Source organism: Meriones unguiculatus, chromosome 6 (genome assembly GCF_030254825.1).
Source record: "Meriones unguiculatus strain TT.TT164.6M chromosome 6, Bangor_MerUng_6.1, whole genome shotgun sequence".
Taxonomy (NCBI): domain Eukaryota; kingdom Metazoa; phylum Chordata; class Mammalia; order Rodentia; family Muridae; genus Meriones; species Meriones unguiculatus.
Genome location: NC_083354.1, coordinates 78,742,011 through 78,767,796, shown reverse-complemented (window position 1 = coordinate 78,767,796; position 25,786 = coordinate 78,742,011). Strand labels below are relative to the sequence as shown.

General features: G+C 36.3%; 1 protein-coding gene across 2 annotated transcripts; it reads left to right on the top strand.

The window, feature by feature from the left end:
- Positions 1-36: 36 nt before the first annotated feature.
- Ppwd1 (peptidylprolyl isomerase domain and WD repeat containing 1) lies at positions 37-25,494 on the top strand. Of its 2 annotated transcripts, XM_021649361.2 has the most exons (11): positions 37-265; positions 2,521-2,623; positions 5,167-5,267; positions 5,404-5,524; positions 7,430-7,877; positions 10,247-10,437; positions 17,997-18,186; positions 19,393-19,574; positions 21,086-21,167; positions 21,913-22,095; positions 23,539-25,494. In XM_021649361.2, the coding sequence occupies exons 1-11, from the start codon at positions 73-75 to the stop codon at positions 23,680-23,682; spliced, it is 1,938 nt and encodes a 645-aa protein (XP_021505036.1). In that variant the 5' UTR covers positions 37-72; the 3' UTR covers positions 23,683-25,494. The 2 variants fall into 2 exon arrangements, with proteins under 2 accessions (XP_021505036.1, XP_021505045.1); XM_021649370.2 differs by lacking the exon at positions 37-265 and having other exon boundaries at positions 2,572-2,623; positions 5,167-5,192; positions 5,502-5,524.
- Positions 25,495-25,786: the final 292 nt, after the last annotated feature.

Sequence of the window (25,786 nt, the reverse complement as noted above, 5' to 3'; positions counted from 1 at the left end):
AGAAGGCTGCGCCACAGCTCCGGGATTACGACCGGGCTCGGCGGTCGCGTAGCTTCTGACGCCTCAGACATCATGGCGGCGGCCGAGAGTGGTAGCGATTCGCAGCAGAAAAGGAGAAGGCGCCGGGACCCAGAGGAAGCAGGGAAAACGGAACTCAGCGAGCGAGAACTAGCAGTGGCGGGGAGCGAAGAAAATGATGATGAGAATGAAGAGCGCTGGGTTGGGCCTTTACCGGTGGAGGCAACACTGGCCAAGAAGAGGAAAGGTAGCTGCGGAGAGCCCGAGAGCAAGCTGGAAGGCTACTTCGGCGGAGGGCGAGGGTTGTTGCAAGCGTGCATGCGTGAGGGAGTGAGGTTGTGGGTCTGTGCGCTTAGAACCGACCGTCCTACATTTCGTCCCCAAATAGTGATTTGGAACTGGCCTTACTACAAGACCATTGTTTTTCGAACTGTGTAACACTTTTGATCCCAGACTGCTAATCGTTGATGTTTCAACTAGTGCTTGCCTGTGTCTTTGTGTTTGGGTGCTTTTATTGGCCTCTAAGCTACCACGTGAAGTAGGAAGCCCTAATTTTTGATTTTGCAGTTGTGGGAAGGAGTACGGGTTCTCAGAATCATAAAGACTTAAATTTTCAACCCCGACTCGTCTACTAATGAATTATCAAACCCAAGGAAAGTTGCATAAGCTTGCTAGATTTGTGTGTAAGCTCTATTCTAGCTATGAAACGACTACTTAAAACCTCACATTTTCAGAACAAAGCCCAAACTCCCTAACATGGAGAATAAGTCTTTTTGTTTCTCTTCACAACCCCAGCACATTTCACAGTTCTACCCATTCTCAAAACCCTACCTTGTCCTTGCACGGGGGTCCTTCTACATGCCTGCCCAGATATGAAGTATCTCTGCCTCTGAGCCTTATATCCAGCCCCAAATTGAGCTGTATTTAATATTTGAGTTATTATTATTGTATGTGTTGGTGGGATTGGAGAGGTAGGAACACACACAGTAAAAGAGTGGGGACCAGAGGACAACCTTTTGGGGCTCTTCTACTTCTGCAGATTGAACTCAGGTTGCCAGACAAGCAACCTGACTCTTTGAGCCAAGTCCCATCTTAAAAATAAACTATTTAAGGAAAAAAATAATTATGTCTTTTCATATTTATGTCCATGCTCCCTTGAACATATTGAAATGAATTAACCAACAACAGAAGCAATCTGGAACACATAGAATAACGTAAATTACAGAAAACTCCAACTAACAACGTTATTAAAAAGATAATCTAATACTACTTTGATGTATGAAAGTGCCAAAATAAGCAATCCAAGATTGGTGTGGAAGCTCCAAATGTTCCTAGGCACTTTTTGCCGTAACATATCAAGTATATGGCCCTCATTTTCATTGTCCTGAGTTCTTAGAATTATACCATTAATAGTCTAGCTCCAAGCTGAGAAATAAGAAAGGGAAACTTAAGATTTTTTTTTTAATTATCACCAAACACTACCACCTTCTTTTAGCATACAGTTACTATAAGAACAAAAGAAAGGCTTAAGCAAATGTTAGTAGCCACACATAAGAATGGGAATTCTGTTATTCAAAAAAATATGTGAAAAAGTAGTTGGCCAGACATAATTATGAGTGTGCTGTATAGGAGTAATCTTAACAGTTTCTCGTGTTTAATTTACCAACTTTATATATGCATGTTTGAGCATTTTATTTGGAAAATAGCTCTTTTTAAAATTGATTTTACTAGTAAAAGTAATCATGGCTCATAATAAAATTAAGATTTTTTTTTTGATGTGCCTTGATTTTTTTTTCCAGGTGTTGTACCCTTAAAAAAATATATGAAATGTATTCAACAAATGTGCTAGGATTTTTTTCAGCTCTAAACTTTTAAGCATTTCATTTTATTTTCAGGTTTCAGTTCTTTATCAATTACTCAAATTAATAGAGAAATGGTGTCTTAAAAATAAACATACAAATTACAAATAGCTTTTTAGTTAAATTAATACTAATACAGGGATCTACATGGTTCTACAGAGTGTGTTACTTTCATAAAGCTTTAGATTTCTTTGAACCTTCATATTGAGACAGAAACATTCACGATTATCAAAACCTTTGAAACTGGAGCTAGAGGTATAGCCAGTTGTTAGAGGTACTTGAGACTCTTCCACTAGACTGTTTGATTCCCAGCATCCATACCAGCTCATAAACCATCTGTAATTCAGTTCAAATGGATTCATCTCCCTCTGTTGACCTCACTGGGTACCTGTATGTGCCTGGCATACATTGTCACAGACATAAAGTCTTTGAAACAATATTTATATAAACTCTGGGAACCTGTCAGAGTAACTTCTGAAATAATAAAAATTATACCTGGTATAACAACTACTGGATTTTTTTTTTATTGTATCCCATACATTGAAAGAAATTAAAATTTGGAAGAAGATACAAAAATTTAGAAGACTCTAAATAATGTCAATTTCATTCTTTAAAATAACTTTTACCACTCCCCCCCCCCCAGTTTTAGAGTTCGAAAGAGTCTATCTTGATAATCTCCCCAGTGCATCCATGTATGAGCGCAGTTACATGCACAGAGATGTTATCACACATGTGGTGTGCACCAAGTAAGTGTATCGTACTTTTTTACCTATTTTAATTTTATTTCATGTATATGAGTATTTTGCATGTGTGTCTTCATCCCATGTGAGCCTGGTATCTACAGAAGCCAAAAGGGGGCATTGGATTTCTCAGGACTGGAGTTACAGACCTTTGTAAACTGCCATTTAGTGTGTCTATGTATATTTGGTGATAAAAATCAATAATAGTTGAACTAGTTACCAGAGCTTTCTTAAAGAAGAAAATGTATTAAGATAGGAAAAATAAGAAGTTGGCCTCTGGTGTTTATAGGGAAGATGATGGTAACTCAGACCTCTTGGAATTATTAGAGGACCTTCAAAAGATAAGAGTCCAGGGAGTTGATGGAGCACACCTTTAATCCCAGTGCTCAGTGGACAGATCTCGGAGTTTGGGGGAAGCCTGGTCTACAGAGCTAGTACCAGGACAACCAAAGCTATACAGTGAAACCCTGTCTCAAAAAAAAAAAAAACAAAAAGAAGAGATAAAGCGTAAATAGGAAAATTCAAAGAATGGTAATAGTAGTAATAATGTTACTCTGGTTTTTAACTTATAATATTTCTGAATGCTTTTTGAGGTGTGTTTCATTAATTATCTCATCTTAAGGACAGTTGTAGGTAGGAAAACTAGAGTAGAAAAGTTAAGTGGCAGTAGAAGCAAAAGAACATAAAAGGTTAAGTTCTAGCTTTCTATTCTTTATCTGAATTTTGAACCTGTGAGCAAGAATAACATCCTTTTTTTGTTTGTTTGTTTAGATAGGGTTTCTCTATGTAGCCCTGGTTGTCCTGGACTCACTTTGTAGACCAGGCTAGCCTCAAACTCACCAGCGATCTACCTGCCTCTGCTTGCCTGAGTGCTAGGATTACAGACATGTACCACAGTGCCAGGCTCCACATTCAATATATGTTTTTTTAAATTTTAATTTGTAATTTTTATATTAATTACAGTTTTCTGTTTGTATCCCAGCTGTAGCCCCTTCCCTCATTCCCTCCCAGTCCCACCCTCACTTCCTCATCTCCCATACCCCTCTCCTAGTCCATTGATAGGGGAGATCCTCCTCCCCCTCCAGGTGACCCTAGCCTATCAGGTTTCATCAGGACTGGCTGCATTGTCTTCCTCTGTGGCCTGGTAAGGCTGCTCCCCCATTAGGGGGAGGTGATCAAATAACCAGCCACTGAGTTCATTTCAGAGACAGCTACTGTTCCCCTTACTAGGGAACCCACTTGGTTACTGAATAGCCCATGGCAGCCCACATTCAGTATTTTTAAAAGGAGCATTTTATATGTGCTGAGATGAATGCATTCAAATAGTACAAAATAGGTACGGGGAGAGCAGGAGGCCAGTGGAGAAATTTGGATGGTGAATGAGCTGCGAATGGACTTGGATGATATTGACAGTGATTATCAAAATTGTATGGAATGCTTTAGTCTACTTTTGAGATCATAAATTGCATTTCAGATGTAAATCTCTTATTATAAGAATAGGATAATTCTGACCAAATACAATTTAAACTTGTTAATCTATAAAGCAACTTACAGATATTAGCGTTGCTTTTCTAACCCAAAGCTGTTGAGTTTTACAAAAAGTAGCTTCTGTGTGTGTATGTGTGCTTGTGGTTAAGAAAATCTAAAACCGTTCACCAAGTATGGATGTCGTGTAATATGAATAAGTTTAATTGTCAAATTAACTAGTATGACTAGCTAACTTTTGTATAGTGTAAAATACTTAATGTTTGCACACTGTGCTCAATAAATGGTATTAGTTTTTATATAGGTGAGAAAATTACTGTTTAAAACTTGATACTTAGAATTCTCAATATATTGAATAAGATATGAAATAAATTTATGTTGGACTTTTCTGTTTATGCAAGTGGTTTGGGTCTTTATAATCTTTTGAAAACTAGAATATTTTCCACAAAAAAACTATCTTTAGAGTAATTTTAGCAATTAGGAATAGTAAAGTATAATGTTACCAACAGAGATTTCTTCATTCACTTTTTTGTTTTTTTTGTTTTGAGACAGGCTATCCCTTGTTAAGTTGTGCAGGCTGGCTTTGCACGGCCTCTTTAGTCTAGGCATCCTTCCTGCCTCAGCCTCCTGAGTAGCTAGGATTACAGGTTTATACCACCAAGCCCAACTCATTATTCATTCTTTCATTTATTCATTCATTTATTCATTCATTTTTTGGTAAATAATTCTGATCCTACCTTTTAGGGTTAATATTAGTGACTGTTATTTCTGCAATGGTCTTTGAAAAGGAAAATGTAAAAAAAAAAGGTGGAATGACAAAACCCTCAACTAGATATGGTAGCATACGCCACATACACCTATACACCCAGCACTAGAGAGGCAGAGGCAGGCAGAAGGATCACAGAATCAAGACTAGTGTAAAGTGCACATTGTATGAAATTACCTTATAATGAGAACTTTAAAAAAAGTATTATTGAAGTAGTAATTGCTGTCAGTAAATGTTTGCTTTGAAATTACTAAAAGACCTGTTTTGGAAGTTAACTTTAAAATTTTTATATATACAGGACAGATTTTATTATCACTGCCAGTCATGATGGCCATGTTAAATTTTGGAAAAAAATAGAAGAAGGAATTGAATTTGTTAAACATTTCCGTAGTCACCTTGGTAAGAGTTTCATAATTTTTTATAGCTCCTGTTTAAGTGTTCTAATTAAAATTTCCTTAAAATATTGTGATATTTCTTTTTGAGTCTTGCACATTTATTTTATTTGTATTTACTAGAATATATATTTTTTTAATAGGAATTATTGAGAGTATTGCAGTTAGCTCTGAGGGAGCATTGTTCTGTTCTGTGGGTGATGATAAAGCAATGAAGGTGTTTGATGTAGTGAACTTTGACATGATCAATATGCTGAAGCTTGGGTAAGTTTTCTATAAAGCATATATTGTATATCAGTATATATGTATATTTAATTTAGTAAAATAATTGTAAACTAAACTTTACCATAACATAGGCTACTTTTGAACAGAATATGTATCTCACCTTGGGAAGCTCAGGGAACATCCTTGTGTTGTTTGGAGGCTTCTTTTCTTGCTTTTCTATTGACACACTTTTTCTTGATTTTTTTGAATCAGGGTTTCTCTATGTAGCCTTAGCTGTTCTCTAACTCTGTAGACCAAGCTGGTTTGATCTACACACTTGAACTCACAGAAATCTGCTGCCTCTGCCTCCTGAGTGCTGGGATTAAAGGTGTGCACCACCACCACCCAGCTTCAAATTTTAAAACAGTATCATAAGATTTATCATTCCAAGCTAATACACACTTTTAAATTGATGGAGACCCCTCATGCCTAACTACTGACAGAATATCTTCCTTACTATATTATACTTACTTGTAAGACACAAACTCATGTTTTCTATGGTTTATGGCTAAGTTTAGAATTTGTTGGTGGTTTTAAACTTCAGAGTATACTGATAATAATGTTCAAACTATGTGCTTGGATAGTACAGTAATAAGATTTGTACTTTTGTTTTAAGCATGACTTTAAAAGATAACCTACTAAAAATAAACATATCTAAATAAATGTCAGCTTATAAGTCATACCATTTTCAGAATGTTTGGAAACTTTGAACAACATAACAACAACATAAGAAAAGACCCTAAGGTAGGCAAGCTTTTAAGAAACAACCTTTTACCCCGCAGCTCTAAAGACTTGGAAACCCAAAGTCCAATGCCAGCAGACTCATATCTTATGAGAACTCTCTTCCTCCTTCTTACCAGTTCCTCACTTGGTTAAAGAAAATGGGAGATGGGGCAGGATACCTTTTTCTTCAAGAAGGCCATGGGCCCCTACTCTTGTGAGCTCATTTGAACTTAACTCCACAAACTATTTAAAAAGTACTATGATGGACTGCAGTATATGTATAGTTCAAGTCTAAATTTTGGAGTTTATTTTGAAATGAGATTTTATGAACCACAAAAGAAACCAGAGTTACTCTGTTTAGTTAGATCTCTTCCTTTCTTTTTCTTTTTTTCTTTCTTTTTTGGTTGCAAATACCACTACTTTATCTTCTCTTTTATTCCCTAGTTTGCTTCCCCAGACATTTGCTATTTTTAAAAATAACAAATAATTGAACATTACTACTACTACTGAAGAGTCTATTTTAGGAACTGATAGAAATTCTAAATGAAGACTTCAAAAAAGGTATCAAGCATCAACACCATGGTGATTGGTATAACATTATAACTCTAAAATTGACTACTTTGCAGGAGACAACACATATTAAAAGTTTCCTAGGTACATTAAATGCATCAAGTTCTTTTTTGCACATTGTGCATCATATAATATGTTCAATGCTTACAGTTTTAATATCAAGATAAAACAATAGCTTTGTTTGGATTTACAAAGTATACTGTTACGTGGCTAAACTATTAAAAAGTTACACATATAAACTGTTTTATAGACACCCAATGCCTCAGAATACCTTAAGGCCCAGACATAATTGTTTCCTATTTACACAATAAAAGTGAGTGTGCAATTCTCTTGTGATTTGGCATTATCATGCATTATTGTTTTTACATTGATAATATTAAAAAGAGGAAATTAAGGACTGGGTATAGCTCAAATGTAGAGCACTCAATATGCAAAAGGCCCTGGCTTCTATTTCTAGCATTGTAAGGAAAAAATTGGAAAGAAACACACTAGCTGTTCTGAGTAGCTCCTCCCCGTCCTTTACAGGACATTTTGATTGTGGTGATGGGCTAGGAAGAAATGCTCATTGTATTGACTTTTATTTTTCTCCTCTTCAATTTTTAACTGCTTTAGCTATTCTCCTGGACAATGTGAGTGGATCTATTGCCCAGGAGATGCCATCTCTTCAGTTGCTGCTTCCGAGAAGAGTACAGGAAAAATTTTTGTTTATGATGGTCGAGGAGATAACCAACCACTTCATATTTTTGACAAACTGCATGTGTCACCTCTCACTCAAATCAGACTAAACCCAGTTTACAGAGCAGTGGTGTCTTCTGACAAATCTGGAATGATTGAGTACTGGACTGGACCTCCGCATGAATATAAATTTCCTAAAAATGTGAACTGGGAGTATAAAACAGACACAGATTTATATGAATTTGCCAAGTGTAAGGCGTATCCAACCAGCATATGCTTTTCACCTGATGGGAAGAAAATAGCAACCATTGGATCAGACAGAAAAGTTAGAATTTTCAGATTTTTAACCGGAAAACTCATGAGGGTCTTTGATGAGTCATTAAGTGTAAGTACAATTAAATCTAATCGTCTAATAGTCTTTATGTTTGGCTATTTCATAAAAGATATTTTTATACATAGACATATGTACTGACAGTTATTTTCTCTTAGCACGATAAAGGTCTGCTTAGTTTTATCTTGTATTGATGCTCTTCTCTACGTGGGTTATGTGATATTCCAACATTTTTTGAGGTGATAGGACTAAAATGTCAGGAGGAGATTAGGAGTAGAGCTGTGACAGAAGTTGAGATAGAAAATGAGAGTTTGGTAAAAGAAAACCAAGTATCAGTTAACTAATTATTTGCAATACCAAACATAAGTAAAAATGTGTATAGAAAGTAGTAATAACTGGACTCCCAGATTCCACAGGGCTCCTTTTTGGGCTTGTGGAGATGGCTGCCTAGCATGAGTGGAAAAACTGCAGTGACTTAAAACTAACTAGTCTTAGTGTAATAGAAATTTAATGTGAAGTTTTACGTTTTTGTATTTATTAGTTGTAATATGCAGGATCACTGAATGTGTCAGTACAGTTCTGTATCACAGACACCATATGTTAAATACCAGAATATTGTAAAAGATTCTGTTGAGGTGTTTTCCAAGTTGGATACTTATGAAATGTATGTATATGGATAGATAGCTGTCTGTAGAACTGTATCTTAAAAGCTAAGTTCTCAGCAAAAATAATCATGAATCTCCCACTACTAAAAAGTAATCCAACATTCTAGGCAATTTAGGCCACATAAATAAGTGGTAACCAGAGACAAGAAAAGGTCTGTAAGATCGTGTACTTGTAATTCAAACTCTTAACACACCTCTTGTTTTTTGTAGTTTTGTATATTTTTCTTCCTTTGTCTAGAAAAAGTTGAGAAGATTTTAGTTAATGTAAACATGAAAGAAACATATAAATGAGTGGGTTGTAAGTCTAACTCATTGTCATCTATAATTAGCTTTGAATTCTACTGATGTCCTATCTGTCTAAAATGCTGACTAAAATATCTTTTATAAGGCTTTTGGAATACTAGTATAATATATTCTTGGTATAACCCACATCTTGAAAATTGTGATATAGCAAGATAGTAGAGTTACTCAAGAGGGGCCTGGAGAGATTGCTTAGTGGTCAAGGGTGCCTTACTGTTCTTGCACAAGACCCAAATTCAGGACCCAGGTTAGACAGTTATCAACTCCCTGGAACTCCAGCTCCAGGAGATCTTACATTCTCTTTTGGACCCTGCAGGCGCCCTGCATACATGTGTACATCTACACAAATACACACAAACATGCATATAAATATAAAAAAAAAAACCTTCTTTAAAAGTTATTCAGCAAAATTGAGTATTTGCCATATGTTCTTTTCATGATTCTTATACAGGATTTCACGAGCTATATGTAGTTGAATTGTCTTACATGAATAGCTACTGTTGAGGTGACTGTTTGTTTGTTTGTTTGGGGGAGGTGAGGGAATGGGGCTTCGACTTCACTCTGTCATCTGTGCTGGCCAGGAGCTTCCTATGCAGCCCAGACTATTCTCCTTCCTCATCTTCCCCAATGCTAGGACTACAAGTATAGACTAGATAGCAGGTCCAGCTGCTATCTAGACCAAATAAAGATGCACAGAAAGGACTGTACATAAAGATTACAAAGCAGTAATATAAAAAGTTTTTTCAGTTTTAAACTGTTATAGAAATGGTAATATTTTGTGTATTTTAGGTTGAATAAAATAAATTCCAGCTGTATTTTTACTTTGTGTAATGAACCTACTAAAAATTTTGATTGCTTATGTGACTTGGGTGGTATTTCATTAAGTGCTACTCTGAGACTTGTAATGGGCAGACGTTTCTTTTTTGTAAAGAAAGCACTGCTTCTATAAATCAGCTGGCTTAGTGTTTTGTTTTTTTCTTAGTTAGAAAAATCAATTACTATTAGTATAGTTTTCGGGGGCTGGTGACAGGGACCAAACCAAGGACCTTAGGCACTTAACCTACATCTAACCTACACCTCCCTGTAATATAAAGTGTTATTTGTATGTTGTTTTGTTTGAGACTGGTTTTCATACTGTGGGCCAAGCTGAGCTACACAGTGAGTGTAGCCAAGGCTAGCATAGAGCTCAGAATGCTCCTGCCTCAGACTTCAGACTGATGGAATTACAGTCAGAAATAACCACATTGGTGTTGAACTACAATTTGTGATTGAATTCACCAGTGTTTCTGTTTATAGGGTTTAGAATGTCTCAAATTATATGAATATACAAATCCTTATTGACCCTCAATGTGTTCTGTTTCTGGTCAGTGCCCACTGTCTTAATTTATATATGTGTGACTATGTGTGCATAATATATATGTAGGTAGTTATTTTGTTAACGCTCAGCTTATTTCGTAGATGTTTACTGAACTGCAGCAGATGAGGCAACAACTACCAGACATGGAATTTGGCCGACGAATGGCCGTGGAACGTGAACTGGAGAAGGTGGATGCTGTCAGATTAATTAATATCGTTTTTGATGAAACTGGACACTTTGTGCTGTATGGAACAATGCTGGGCATTAAAGTAATAAACGTAGAAACAAATCGGTAAGCTTTAACATGATTTATATATTTTTTAAATGCAGTTATTGAGAACCATTTTCTCCATCAGGGAAACAATGAAAGTTTTGTTTGTTCCAAAGAAACTGGAAAGGTCCCAAAAGCCTAAGCTTAACCAAATGTTTTGACTGGATTTTTCTGTGGTCTCTCAGTTGTTTATAATCTTATGTAAAAACTTTCCACTCATGTTTGTAAAATAAATGGAAAGAAAATATGCATAGTTTCAAAGTTTGGGGGCAGGGTAGGTTTTTTTCTTCTTTTTCTTAAAACAAGTTTCAGTCTTGTTTTGCTTATTGATTTAAATTAGCTAGTCTATGTTAAATATTGCCAAATATTTTAACCACAGAATTCAGCATCACACCCTGCTAGACATAAAGGCAGGGCTAAGTGCATAAAACCACAGCACATCTTTTGTGCAAGGAGCCCATTTGGTATTAGTACGGAATATCTGTCATCAGCTACTGCGAATGTAAAGAAAAGAGCTTACAGAATATTTTCAGAAAATTCTTGTGCTGTACATTCCTACATATAAATAGATGTATCTTGTAGTTAGTAGTAATATAATATTATTGAAACCTATTGTAAAAGGTTTAAATAATAGGAACAGGTTAAAACTTTACCTTTGGTATGTGTGAAGTTGTACCAGGGTACCTTGTGGATTCCAAAATTTAAGGATACTCAAGTAGTCCCTTATATAAAAATGCATATACTTTTATACATTAAATCATGTGTAGATTATTCATAATTCAAATGTTATCTAAATACATGCTGTACTATATTGTTTATGGAATAATGATAAGGAAAAAATAGCATACATGTTAACATAGATGATTTAAAACAAAATATTTTTAGTCTGAAGTTTTATTCTAAGCTATAAAATGTATGAGTTAAGAGAGGGATGATTGTATTAGTGAATGACTTGAGACAGAGAGAAAGCGTGTGTGTGTGTGTGTGTGTGTGTGTGTGTGTGTGTGTGTGTGTGTGTGTGTGTGTTAGGCCAATGGTCAATGTTAACTGCCTTTATTGCTCTCTACCTTGTTTTTTTGAGACAGTGCTTTGTCCTGAACCTATTTGACTACACATGCTGGCCAGTGAGCTCCAAAGTTCTACCTCCGCCTATGCCTCTGCCACCCCCACAGCAGGGTTACTAATTTGCACTTTCATGGCTGTGGGTGCTAGGGATCTGAACTCAAAGTCCTCGTAATGACTAAGGCATTTTCCCAGCTCCAAAGTCTGTTTTATCTTTAGTAGAACTTTCAAAACAGTTGTAGACTCACAACAAAATAGAGAAGAAGGTATGGAGTTTTCCCATATATTCTGTAACCCCTCTTACAGCTCCATTTGTTACAGGTGATAAACCTACATTGATAAATCACATCACCTAATACCTACCCATCGTTTCCACTAAGATTCCCTCTGGTATTATACATTCTGTTTGGACAAATGTATAATTAATGTATAGACTCACTTTACAACCTGACCCAAACCTTCTCCCTACTCTTCTCCCAGTCCCTCCCTCATGCCACTCTCACCTTCATTTCTCCCTCCCCTTCTCAGAGAAGAGGAGACCCTGCCATGGGTACCAATCCATCCTGGCACATCAAGTCTCAACAGGACTAAGCGCTTCCTCTCCCACTGAAGCCAGAAGGCAGCCTAGCTAGGGGAAAAGGATCCAAAGGTAGGCATCAGAGTCAGAGGCAGCCTCTACTTCAACTCTTAGGGGACTCACTTGATGACCAAGCTGCACATCTGCTACATGTTATAGGGAGCCCAGGTCCAGCCCATGCATGCTCTTTGGCTGGTGGTTCAGTCTCTGTGGGCCCAGGATAGTTTACTCTGTAGCTCTTCTTGTGGTATCTTTGACCCCTCTGGTTCCCTCAATTCTCCCCTAAACTAGCTCCACCTATTGTTTGACTGTGGGTCTCTGCATCTGTTTCTTTATCAGCTGCTGGATGAAGCCTCTCAGAAGATAGTTATGCTAGGCTCCTGTTTGCAAGCATAGCAGAATATCATTAAAGTGTCAGGTTGGCTCTCTCCCATGGGATGAGTCTCAAGTTGGGCCAATCATTGGTTGTCTGTTTCCCTAATCTCTGCTCTGTCGTTATCCCTATACTTCCTGTAGGCAAGACAGTTTTTGAGTCCAGGGTTTTATGATGGGTTGGTATCCCTCTCCCTCCTCTGGTAGTCCCGCCTGGCTACAGGAAGAGGTGGCCCCTTGAGGCTCCAAATCCCCAGCTGATAGAAGTCTCAGCTTGGTTCACCCGTATACTCCTGGAAGCCATCCCCATCCCAGAGATTAGCCCCACAAACAGTGGCTTCTATTCTCTTTCTCAGACTTCCCCCATCCCAACTCCTTATCCACACCCCTGTTCCCTTCCCCCACCCAGTTCCATCCCTCCAACTATTTCAGATGTCTATTTCCTCTTCTCAGTGAGATTCAAGCATCCTCCGTGGACCCTGCTTGCTATCTTTGGGTTTGTGGATTAAGGCCAGGTTATCTTGTACTTTATGGCTAGTATCCACTTATAAGTAAGTGAGTACATACAATGTGTGTCTTTCTGGGTCTGGGTTACCTCACCCAGGATGATCTTTTCTAGTTCCCTCCATTTGCCTGAAATTTTCATGATGTCCTTGTTTTTAATGGCTGAGTAGTATTCCATTGCATAAATGTACCAGTTTCTTTATCCAGTCTTTACTTGAGGGACATCTAGGAATTTTGAGTTTCAGGCTATTAGGAATAAAGCTGCTATGCATAGTTCAGCAAGTATCCTTCTTGTATGCTGGAACATCTTTTGGGTATATGCCCAGGAGTGGCATAGCTGGGCCTTGAGATAAAGCTATTCCCAATTTTCTGAGAAAACTCCAGATTGATTTCCAAAGTGGTTGTACAAGTTTATACTCCTACCAGCAGAGGAGGAGTGTTCCCCCTTCTCCACAACCTCACCAGCATGTGCTGTCACTTGAGGTTTTGATCTTATTCATTCTGATGGGTGTAAGGTGAAATCTCAGGGTCGTTTTGATTTGCATTTCCCTGAGGACTAAGGATGTCAAGGATTTCTTTGTTTCCTGTCCACTAGAGATAACTCTGTTGAGAATTCTCTTTTTCTCTGTACCCCATTTTCTAATTGGGTTATTTGGTTTGTTGGGGTCTAATTTTTTGAGTTCTTTATATATTCTGGTTATTAGCCATCTGTCAGAGGGTTGGTGACGATCTTTTCTCATTATGTAGGCTGCTGTTTTGTTCTATTGATGGTGTCCTTTGCCTTCAGAAGTTTTTTAGTTTCATGAAGTCCCATTTATTACTTGTGGGTCTTAGAGCCTGAGCTGTTCAGGAAGATGTCTCCTGTGAGTTCAGGGCTATTCCCCATTTTCTCTTCTAATGGATTTACTGTATCTGGTTTTATGTTGAGGTCTTTGATCCACTTGGATTTGAATTTTGTGTGGGCTGATAGATAAATCTGCTTGCACTCTTTTACTTGCAAACATCCAGTTAGACCAGCACCATTTGCTGACGATTTTTTCTTTTTTCCATAGTTTTGGCTTCTTTGTTGTTTTTGTTTGTTTTGTTTTTTTGAGACTGGGCTTCTGTCTAGTCTTGGCTTCTTTTTTGTATTGTTGTTGGTTTCTTTGTTTGTTTTATTTTTTTTTTAAGACTATATAGCTTTGTCTGTCCTGAACTCACTTTGTAGACCAGGCTGGCCTCAAACTCAAGAGAGATCCACGTGCCTCTTCTCCCTGAGCACTGGGATTACAGACATGCACCACAGTATCCACTTAGGTTTTGGCTTCTTTGTCAAAAACCAAATGTCTGTAGGTGTGTGGGTTTATTTCTGGGTCTTTGATTGTATTGCATTAATCAACCTGTTTGTTTTTATGCCAATACCATGCAGTTTTTATTGCTATTGCTCTGTAGTACAGCTTGAGATCAAGAAGTTCCTTTATTGTGCAGGATTATTTTAGGTATCCTGAGATTTTAATTTTTTTATATAGTTTTGAGAATTGCTCTTTCCAGATATGTAAAGAATTGTGCTATTATTTTGATGGGAATTGCATTGAATCTGTAGATTGCTTTTGGTAAGATGTCCATTTTTATTGTGTTAATCTTACCGATCCATGAGCATGGAAGATCTTTCCATTTTCTGATATCTTCACAGGCTTGAACTTCTTGTCACCCAGTCTTTCACTTGCTTAATTAGAATTACACCAAGATATATTATATTATTTGTGGCTATTGTGAAGGATGTTGTTTCCCTAATTTCCTTCCCAGCCCATTTATCGCTTGTATAAAGGAGGGGTCCTGATTTCTTTTTTTGAGTTAATTTTGTATCTAGCCACTTTGCTGAAGGTGTTTATCTGCTGTAGGAGTTCTCTGGTAGAATTTGGGCATCAATTACATCATCTTCAAATAGCGATGCTTTGATTTCTTCTTTTACAATTTTTATCTCCTTCATCTCCTTTAGTTGTCTTATTGCTCTAGCTAGAACTTCAAGTACTATATTGAAGAGATATGGAGAGAGTGAAGAGCCTTTTCTTGTTTCTGATTTTAGTAGAATTGCTTTAAGTTTTTCTCCATTATTTTGACATTGGCTATTGCCTTTATTGTGTTTAGGTACATACCTTGTATCCCAGATTTCTCCAAGACTTTTAATGTGAAGGGGCCTTGAATTTTGTCAAAGGGTTTTTCAGCATCTAATAGGATGAGCATGTGGTTTTTTCTTCAGTTTCTTTAAATCGTGGATTACATTAATAGATTTTCATATACTGAACCATCCCTACATCCCTGAGATGAAGCCTATTTGGCCATGATGGATGATGGTTTTGAGGTGTTCTTGGATTTGGTTTGCCAGTATTTTATCGAGTATTGTTTCATAAGGGAAATTGGTTTGAAATTCTCTTTCTTTGTAGAGTCTTTGTGTGGTTTAAGTATCAGGGTGACTGAGTCTGCATTAGAATGAGTTTGACAATGTTCCTTCTGTTTCTATTTTGTGGAATAGTTTTGAGGAGTATTGGTATTAGCTCCTTTTTGAAAGTCTGGTAGAATTCTGTGCTGAAACCATATGGCCCTGGGCTTTTTATGGTTGGGAGACTTTTAATGACTGCTTCTATTTCCTTAGGGGATATAGGTCTATTAAGTTGTTTACCTGGTATTGCTTTAACTGTGGTAACTTATCTATCATGAAAATCATTCATTTCATTTAGATTTTTCCAGTTTTATAGAGTGTAGGTTTTTGAAGTAAGACCTCATGTATCTTTGAATGTCCTCAGTGTCTATTGTTATGACCTCCTTTTCATTTCTTATTTTGTAAATTTAGATACTTTCCCTCTGCCTTTTAGTTTAGCTAAGAGTTTGTCTATCTTGTTGATTTTTCTCAAAAAAACAGCCCTTGATTTTGTTGATTCTTTGTATTATTCTCTTTGATTCTGACTTATTGATTTCAGCCCTGAGTTTGATTATTTCTGCTACCTACTCCTTTTGGATGTGTTTGCTTCATTTTGTTCTAGCGCTTTCAGGTTTGCTGTTATGTCACTAGTATGAGATCTCTCTGTGAAGGCATCTCTTAGTGCTATGAACTTTCCTCTTAGCAGTTCTTTCATTGTGTTACTTAAGTTTGGATATGTTGTGTCTTCGTTCCCATTTAATTTTAGAAAGTCTTTAATTTCTTTATTTTTTCCGTAACCCAGAGGTTAGAGAGGTTTTCAGTTTCCATGAGTTTTAGGCTTTCTGTTGTTTCTGTTATTGTTGAAGTCCAGCTTTAATCCATGGTGATCTAATAAGATACAAGGAGTTATTTTAAATTTTTTTGTATCTATTGAGGCTTGCTTTGTATATAGAAATATATGGAAGAAAAACTGACCGTATGTTCAGTTTTGGAGAAGGTTCCATGAGGTGCTGAGAAGAAGGTATATTCTTTTGTGTTTGGATGGAATGTTCTATATAGATAGTTGTTAGGTCCATTTGGTTCATAATGTCAGTTAGTTTCACTATTTCTCTTTTTAGTTTCTATCTTAATAACCTGTCCATTGGTGAGAGTGGGACTTGTTTGTTGTTTTTAAAGACAGGGTCTTACACTGTAGCTTTGTATTGAAACTTAGTAGCCCAAGTTGGCCTTGAACTTAATGCCTCAGCCTGAGAGCTGGGATTACATACAGGCTACAGCCACCATGCTCAGCTTACTATTTTTTTTTCTTCTCTCCTGGTTATTCTGCTTCCAGGGTATTATATAATGTTATTTGTTCAACATGTAGCTTTTTCATTTGGCTTCTTTCAGTTAATAATGTCCGTTGAAATTCTTCCATAGCTTTCTATATCTTGATAATTCTTTTTTTTTTTTTTTAGAATAATAGTCCATTGTTTGTATAATTTGTCTGTTCAGAAAGCTACTAAGGGACATTATCAATTTTTCCAAGTTGTGGCATTCATAGTAAATAAAGCTGCTCTAAATGTTATTTACAGTTATGTGTTGTGGGTATGAGTGTGTAAGTTTTTGTCTCCTTTGGATAATTACCAAAGAGATAAATTGCTGGATTACATGGTTACAGTATATTTATATAAAAGGTGCTAGTTACCCTTTTTGTTCCTGCCAACAATGAATAATAATTCTTGTTGCTCCAGACATTTGGTATTCATCAATGTTCTGGTTTGGACTATTCTAATATGTTGTAATTTCTTGTTTGTGTTTCCATGTGATGTATGATGTGGAACAGCTTTCATATTTACTGTTTTTATATCTTATTAGGTGAGGTATTTGCTAAGGTCTTTGAAGCAATTTTACTTGGTTGATTGCTTTTATAATTGAATTTTAAGAATTCTTTGTATGTGATATAGAATGGTTCTTAATTGGATACATCTTCTGCAAATATTTCCTTCTAGTCTGTAGCTTTTTGTTTTCTTAATGATCAGATTTTTTGACCATAAAATACCTACCAATTTAAAATACTTGGGTGAGATTAGGTTGAGAGATATTTTAAGATACCTTTTATCAGTCCTTTGGATATAGAAAACAGATAGTTGACTTAAAACTTTTTTTTACCTGCATTTGCTTATTTTGGGGTAGGGGGGCACAAGTCACAGAGTATGTGTGAAAGTCGAGGAGACAACTTAATGGACCCAGTCCACTAATCCATGGTATGGATCCTGGGGACGCAACTCATGTCCGGCTTGGCAGCAAGTGCTGTTGTTATACACTGAAGCAAATGCCTAATCCCGGATAGTTGATTTTTAATTTTCACATGTCAAGCTGTCATGATTGGAATTCTTTCTGGGTCTTTTTTCCTTTCATGTTTGTATAGTATATATGTATTTGTACAGGTGTGTCTGTACATGTATGTGAGTGGTCAGAAGTTGATGTAAAGTGATTTTACTGAGGGAACCCAGAGTTAGCTGATTTGCCTAGTCTAGCTAGCCAGTTTGCCCTGTGGCTCCTGTCAAAAGCACTGGGACTATAGTTTGTCTATCTAGTTTTTCTGTGGTTACACATCAATCCTCAGACCTACAAATCAGTTTAATTCTGGCAATTGTATCATGTTAAGTATTTTGTATTTTTCAGGTGTGTGCGGATCTTAGGCAAGCAAGAAAATATTAGAGTGATGCAACTGGCTTTGTTTCAGGGAATAGCCAAAAAGCATCGAGCTGCAACTACAATAGAGATGAAAGCTTCTGAAAACCCTGTTCTTCAGAATATTCAAGCTGACCCAACAATAGTCTGTACGTCTTTCAAAAAGAATCGCTTTTATATGGTATGTGATGTTCTTGGAGATGGCCATTACATTAGTGTTTTTTTTTTTTTTCCAGCCTTGCTGGGAGTTTTATTTTCTTAAAGAATATTGACAGTGATAACAAACTTTCTAAACAACTGAAACACTCCCCTACCACATTAACAGTGCAGAATTTTAAACCAGGAATTGATTTCTAAGTATTTCGGCATTCTTTCCCATTATGTCTAAAATTTTTTCAAGCTGGTTTCTATCGCTGTTGGTGCTAAAATGATAGGAAGGAAACTAATAATTATGTTCATAATTGTGTTTAGAACAGTTTTTACTGTGGATTTTAAAATGTTTTTCAACTTTTCACTTGAACATATTTCCCAGAACTTACACTCTGCAAAGGGGGAGGAGGAGGAGGTTGTCATTCAGTCTTCAGTTACCTTAATCAAGTAGTAGGTATATTATCCCTATTTATTAGTAAGGAAAAGAAAAGAATTTCACTTTGTCAAAGTCACATAGTTAGTAAATATGGAGGCAATCTGCCTGTGAAAAGTGAGTAACAAGTTGCTGGCTATGACTATGCTTCCCTTATTCCAGCACTCTGAAAGCTCATCCTTAGGGTGGATGCTTTTAGGTCAGACCCAGCTAAGATCCTCAGTCCTGTGTCCTAAGTATATGAAGCCTTCAATAATTGGTTCCTTTACCTTCAATCTTTGAGAGGCAACCACTGGCAATAACAATAAGCCTATATTGTTTGGGGATTTCTTGGGCTCCAATGACCCACAGCTCATATCTGGTACTGAGGTTTTTTGTTAGTCTGTGTTTCTCAGGGGCAAGACTAACTGTCAGCCCAAACTGTATAACTGTATATATACATACATACATACATACATGTGTCTACACACATAATTTGTGTATTACATGTGTTATATGTACTTTTAGGTAAAGTTGCCCTTTATAGCTTTTTCAGGCATCTTTGTTATTTTTCTCTCGCTCCTTCGGTATTGACCTTGCTCCCTCTCCCCAATTAAAGCTCCTCTCCCCATTCTTCCCCTTCCCACTTTGTATCACCTGTATCCTACTATTTCCCTTTCTAGCCCATGGTCCATTTTTACTTTCCTACTGTCTGAGATTAACCCAGGTCTCTTGTGAATTCTCACTGTCCCTAAAAAGTGAAATTTTATTTATAAATTTTTAACAGATAACTTCAGTTCAAGCACTCATATTTTCTTTCTTCAGTTTACCAAACGAGAACCAGAAGATACAAAAAGTGCAGATTCTGACCGCGATGTTTTTAATGAGAAACCTTCTAAAGAAGAAGTCATGGCAGCTACTCAAGCTGAAGGGCCAAAAAGAGTGTCAGATAGTGCCATTGTCCATACAAGCATGGGAGACATTCACATCAAACTTTTTCCTGTTGAGTATGTATAATTTTTGTTGTCTTACACAAATACCAATGTCAGTGTATGTAGTTAGAGTGTAACTTGAATTTGCTACTTTAATGGATTTTGAATGATTTGTCTGGACAAGAAATCTAATCCTTAGCATTTTGATACCTAAGTTCCTCTAGAGAAGGAGATCAGATTTACTGCAGGCCTATTATAAAGACAAAAGATGCTTGCTATGAAAGTGCTGTTAGTGATAGGACAGTTCTTGAACATGCACCAAAGTTCTTCCTTCCTTTTTCATTATCTAACACCATTACAAAACAGAAGAGCACTGGAGGTTGATTGTAAAGATATGCAAGTTTAGTTACTATTACCATAACTGAACCATCCAGCTAGGTTAATAGACAACTTTCCTCCCAAACCAAATCCTTCAGATTAGGATAATAAATTTTCTTTCCTGGTGTTTGTTAGATACCTACTACAATTTTAAAAGTGAATTCTAATGGAAAACGTACAGACTTTCAATTCTTTCTACAATTGAAAAGTATTATGCACAGTTAAATTATTTATAAAATACATTATTTAATACCCAATTAGGATTATCTCTGGCTTTTCTTGATCTAAAAGAAATATTTTATAATATTTTCAATCAAAAGTACTAAGTAAAGATCCAGGAAGTTGATTTTTTTAAATAGATTTACTTATTATTGATACACTGTTCTGCCTGCATGAATTTCTGCATCAGAGATGGTTATGAGCCACCATGTGGTTGCTGGGAATTGGCCTTTCAAGGAACAAGCAGTGCTCTTAACCTCTGAGTCATCTCTCCAGCCCCAGTTGTAGATTCTTGAATAATCCCTTTTCAGCTGCTTAGTACATACGTATCTCCAAACCTGTTGCATGAATAATTGAGGCAAGATTCTCTTGAGCCCACTTCTATCCTCAGTTCTGAGAGGTTTTGTGTGATAAATGAAAACAATCATGAAATAATTTCATGAGCTTAGTAATAGATTAGTAATAACTAAAAATTGTTCAAGTTTAAAAGATGCCATTTCTGTGAATAAGTGCAGAAGTCACTAAACATTGTTTTTATAAGAGAGTTACTTTCTCAGAAGTAAATGTAACCATGTGTATATATATCTTCTTTTATTTATTTTTATTTTTTACGTGGCTTTCTCTGTGTAACAGCCCCAGCTGTCCTGGAACTCACTTTATAAACCAGGTTGGCCTTGAACTCAGAGATCTGCCTGCCTCTGCTTCTCATGCTGGAATTAAAGGCATGTGCCACTACGCCAGGCTGTGTGTGTGTATCTTAATGTTCTTTGTTTGGGTTTTTAAAGTGCTAAATGACCTTGTATCACCATCATCAAAATAGGCAGTCATGTCCAGATATAAGAACACACTCGTGCTCACCTGCCCTTCCACTGTCATTTGTCTTCAGATCAGATGATGAGAAGTATTTTGACGTGTAGAAGACCTTGAGAACATTAAAAATGGAGCTTCAAAATAATACTGAGTAATTTTGTATTTTTAATATAAAATAGGTGTCCCAAGACAGTGGAGAACTTCTGTGTTCACAGTAGAAATGGTTATTACAATGGGCATACGTTTCACCGTATAATTAAGGTAAGTTATACAAATGTGTGGGATTTAAACAAAAGTATGTTATTATGTAGCAAGAGCTTAAATTTCGTGAATCCTTCATTAACACATACCACTTTATTAAAAGTTAAGACAGAAACGAATGGTGGCAGCCAAAATGAGTGGATGAATGTTTAGTCAAGCCAGGAAAAGTCCTGACTACCTTTTCAGAAACAACACACCAACACTTTGTTAGCAGCTAAAGAAAGGGTAATAGAATGTGTCAAGGGATATTCATTAACTTAGTAGACAGAAAATCTGGAAAATAGAAGAGCTTTAAGGACATGCAACCTGAGAACCTGAGGAAGAGTGAGCTTGGTAGCAGAATTTTGTGCAGCATTGCACAGAATGGTTACTGGTAGGTCAGAAATGGCAAAAAGAAAAATCAGATATTAAAGTTCTGATGAAATCCAGAGGATTTGAGGAAAGAAAAGGGAAAATAAGAGCAATTGTATAAGACACAAGATATTATATAAATCCTAAAACTTTCTGTGTTAGGAAGGATAATGCATGCACATAAAAATTTGCATTTTTGTTTCAGTACTTTCAGCAATGCAATGGAAATCCAACATTCAGACTTACTATGGGGTTAATCTAATCATGTTATAATTTAAGAAATTTGGAAGAATTCACTAACTACAAAGCTCTCTTGACAGATAGAAAACTGCAGCTACACACACAAATTACACACAATAACATGAGGTATTATTTTTATGCATTCTGTTAACAGGGCTTCATGATTCAGACAGGAGATCCAACAGGTACTGGTATGGGAGGAGAAAGCATATGGGGAGGAGAATTTGAAGATGAATTTCACTCAACCTTACGACATGACAGACCATACACACTCAGCATGGCTAATGCTGGATCAAATACGAACGGATCCCAGTTTTTCATAACAGTGGTACCAACGGTGAGTATAATAAATTATCTGTAAATAAAGGTTAATGGTTTATGGCCTGAGAATGTGAGGTTTAACAGGGGATCTGCATTATTCTGTTCTCTGTACTATTTTATCTGTCTAGATAGAAAAATAAAAACAATTTAGAGATGAAAACTTAAACTATGTAACATGTGAGTTTAGAAAACAGTATTTCTGTATAATAGGAAATAAAATGTTCTATGTTCAGGATACTTGAGTTTCTGATCTCCGCTCTGCCATTACTAATTCTATACAACCTATTATATTTCACCTCTCCTGGCCCATTTTATCATTCTTTGATTTTTTGTTGTTGTTGTTGTTGCTGCTTGTTTTTCCCCATTTAAGATAGTAGTCTTATATGTAGCCCAGGCTGGCCGTTAACCTACAGTTCTCCTAACTAGGCATCAGCCTGTCAAGTGCTGGGGTTATAGGTGTGTGGTACCATTCCTAGCTTCGTTGTTTGAGTAGAGAAATTAAGAGTGTATAATTTCCCAATTTTAAAACAAATTCTTCACAATTTCTTGTCTCTGATGAGACGGTAGGTCATAATCAGTGGTATTCTAGGCAAGCATTCTATGGCTGAGCCTTAGGCTACAGTGTAGATTTGATGAAGCTTGGTATAAAGTTACCTCTCTCTTTGTATACAGGTCTCCAAAAGCAGAAATAGTATATATTTTATACAAAATTTTATACCAAACAATAAACAGTATCTGTAAGTATCTGCCAGACTCATAGTCTACTGTAGCATTCACAGTACTTCCGGTGTTGGTGTTTCCAGCTCCCAGTTATGAGGAAACCCTTAACTTGAAAAAGGTCAATTTGAGTGGCAGAGCCACCAAGCGTCTTCCACGTTATGCTAAAGTACAGTCTCCTTAAACCGTTCTGGATTATCTCACTTTTTCATGTGAGATTCTTTTGGAGTCTTATTTTCAGACCATCCAAAACAACTCACCACTGGTTAAATATCTTCCAATTCCCTCTGGCCTAAATAATATTTAGATTTTTTTTATTATTGTTTCCTGATCTGGTGATTGGAGTAAGCAGACTGAAATTCAGAAAGAAAAACTGCATCTATCTTTTTCTTGTCAATAATTCGAAACAATACTGTTTAACAGTACGGCGGCATTTATGCTGGGTTTTCTAAGAATTATGCCATTTATACAAGGTACCTTAGCATCTTTCTATTTACCATGATAGGCAGACTAATCCCTCAGGGATACCAAGGGATAACTTAAGGGTTTTTTTTTCCATCTTTTTCATATAACTAGAAATAACTTCTAAAAGTTGAGTATTCATTGTTAAGAAATAATTGCACCTTATTTTAAATATATAATAAAATGAATTGAAATTTAAATTCTCATTTGATTGTTCATTTAGTGGATATGATTTAATAAATTAGGACTTAACAAATTTTCCATTTATTCTCCAATGCAGCCTTGGCTTGATAATAAGCACACCGTGTTTGGTCGAGTGACCAAAGGAATGGAGGTTGTGCAGAGGATTTCCAATGTTAAAGTCAATCCCAAAACAGATAAGCCTTACGAGGACGTCAGCATCATAAACATCACCGTCAAGTAAACCGTTCTGTTACATTCACAAGTAAAGGGGACTTAGAATACAAGACTGTTTCACATTTGGAAGTTTAATACTTGCTGAACATGCAAATCATGTTTTAAAAGATACAAAACTGTATTTTTGTATTTTTAGTTAAACGCCACTTTTTAAAACTGCCTTGATTTTTTTTTTTTTTTAATATTTCTGATCCTGAGGGATGACAAATTGAAATGCACTAAATTAAGGCAAATAGCATTCCTTATAGGTAAGTTCTCTTATTACAACTCAAATTCAGTATTTATATAATGGGTTGGTACATATTCTCTCTTTTTTAAAAAACATGCCTTGAAGGTTTAGGGATTCTTAAAAAAAGAAAAGTCAAATTCCTTAGTATTACAAAATTCCCTGTCAAATGAAAGTATCACATGACTACTTGAATATTTTTTAATGAAGTTTCCCTATTTTCATTTGTTTTTCCTAATGTAACCAAGTAATCTATCTTCTACCAAGTTCTATCTCAATTCAATCTTAAGTATGCCATCAAGAATAAGCTTAGTACCTACCAGTAGATATTAATAAAGTGGAGCAGTAAGCTGGGTGAAGTGGTATGTGCCTGTAATCCCAGCACACAAGAGGTAGAGGCAGGATAATAAATTCAAGGCCAGCCTGGACTATATAATGCCCGAAGACAAACAAATTGTAACAGTAAAATGAGTTTAAAGTCTTTGTTGATATTATTTTTCACCTCCCTTTCCCATAACTGACTGCTAACAACAACCAGTTCTGGCTTCCAAACAGCCTCCTTCAGAGACTTAGAGGGGACATCTCAGCAGAGCTGCTTCAGGGGCATCATTTCATTTTGTATGGAGATGAGACCTAGAACACTGAAAAGTATGTCCAGTCGTGCCTTGCAAGTGAAATGTACTTTCCTTTTAAAAAGAATTTGAGCTTCCTCCATTAAGGACTTTGTTACATTTACCTTATTTCTTAACTCAGGGGTTACAATTATCTAACCTTTTTCTAAAGGCTTCTAAAGCCGTAATGTAAGTTTTTGGTAATACTGCCATCAAGTGGTAATAATGCCTCACTCCTTAACATTCAAGTATTTCACTTTAAGTGAAGAATCACATGCACCTAATGAATTTTGTTTTCATATTGTTTTGTTTGAAATAGGAACTTATGTGTCCTAGGCTAGCCTCTGTGTAGCTGGTGATTTCGAGTCCTAGGATCACAAGTACATACCATGATGCCCAGCTTATGCAGTTCTCTTCAAGCTTGAACTCAGAGCCTTGTGCCTATGCAAGTACTCTACCACCTGAGTTACATCCCAGTCCTTAAATTACTGATACCTGATCACAGTTATTGTTTTCTCCTGTATTCTTTTTTGGAGGCATATAGATGTGCATCAGTCTTCCCTGTTATCATTTTGTAAAATGAGAACTTTTCTAATGTTATACAAGCATTAAATAAGTATTTTTTAATATTGAGAAGTTTTTCAAACCCACCCCAACTCCCTTTCCTAGTGGTGATGGCGATGCAGTGTAGGGGCTTGTTAAGCAAGTTCTCTACCAATGAGCCACATCTCCAGCCCATAAACCACTGTAATTATAATGACAGTAATGGACCATGTAAGTGATCATTTTAAATGTTCTTTATTCTCCTGTGAAGCAAGCTTAAATTTAAATCAACCTTTGAAAATCTCAAATTTTTTCACTTTTGTTTATTGCTACAATTTAGATCTTTCAGTTTCTCCTACCTTTTGTTTAAATGTGATTTATATAGAGAATAGCCTATTTCTAAACCTGTAATATCAAATAAACTCTATCTCAAATGTGATAGGCAAGTCATTCTCCACTCTTTTAAAAATAGCACAAATAATGAAGTTTTTCTTTTTCTTTTTTTTTTCCTGTGCTAGGGATCAAACCGAGGTCTTCAAACATGCTAGACAAGTGTTTCTACTGTTGAGCTGTGTTGAGTTCTAATAATGACTTAAGTTATTAACTAGCCTGATGCTAGGTACACAATTTATTAAGCAGCTTTCAAACTAACAGAATTCCTTATAACTTAAACATTTTATTGTTTTCTATACTGATCATATATGTAAGTGCAAATAATGGCTTCTGGTCAC

Excerpts from the sequence above, each read along its gene's own strand:
- Ppwd1 (XM_021649361.2), top strand. The coding sequence starts at position 73 with ATGGCGGCGGCCGAGAGTGGTAGCGATTCGCAGCAGAAAAGGAGAAGG. Across the intron at positions 7,878-10,246 it reads TCTTTGATGAGTCATTAAGT|ATGTTTACTGAACTGCAGCA; the intron begins GTAAGTACAATT and ends CTTATTTCGTAG. Across the intron at positions 21,168-21,912 it reads CGTTTCACCGTATAATTAAG|GGCTTCATGATTCAGACAGG; the intron begins GTAAGTTATACA and ends TTCTGTTAACAG.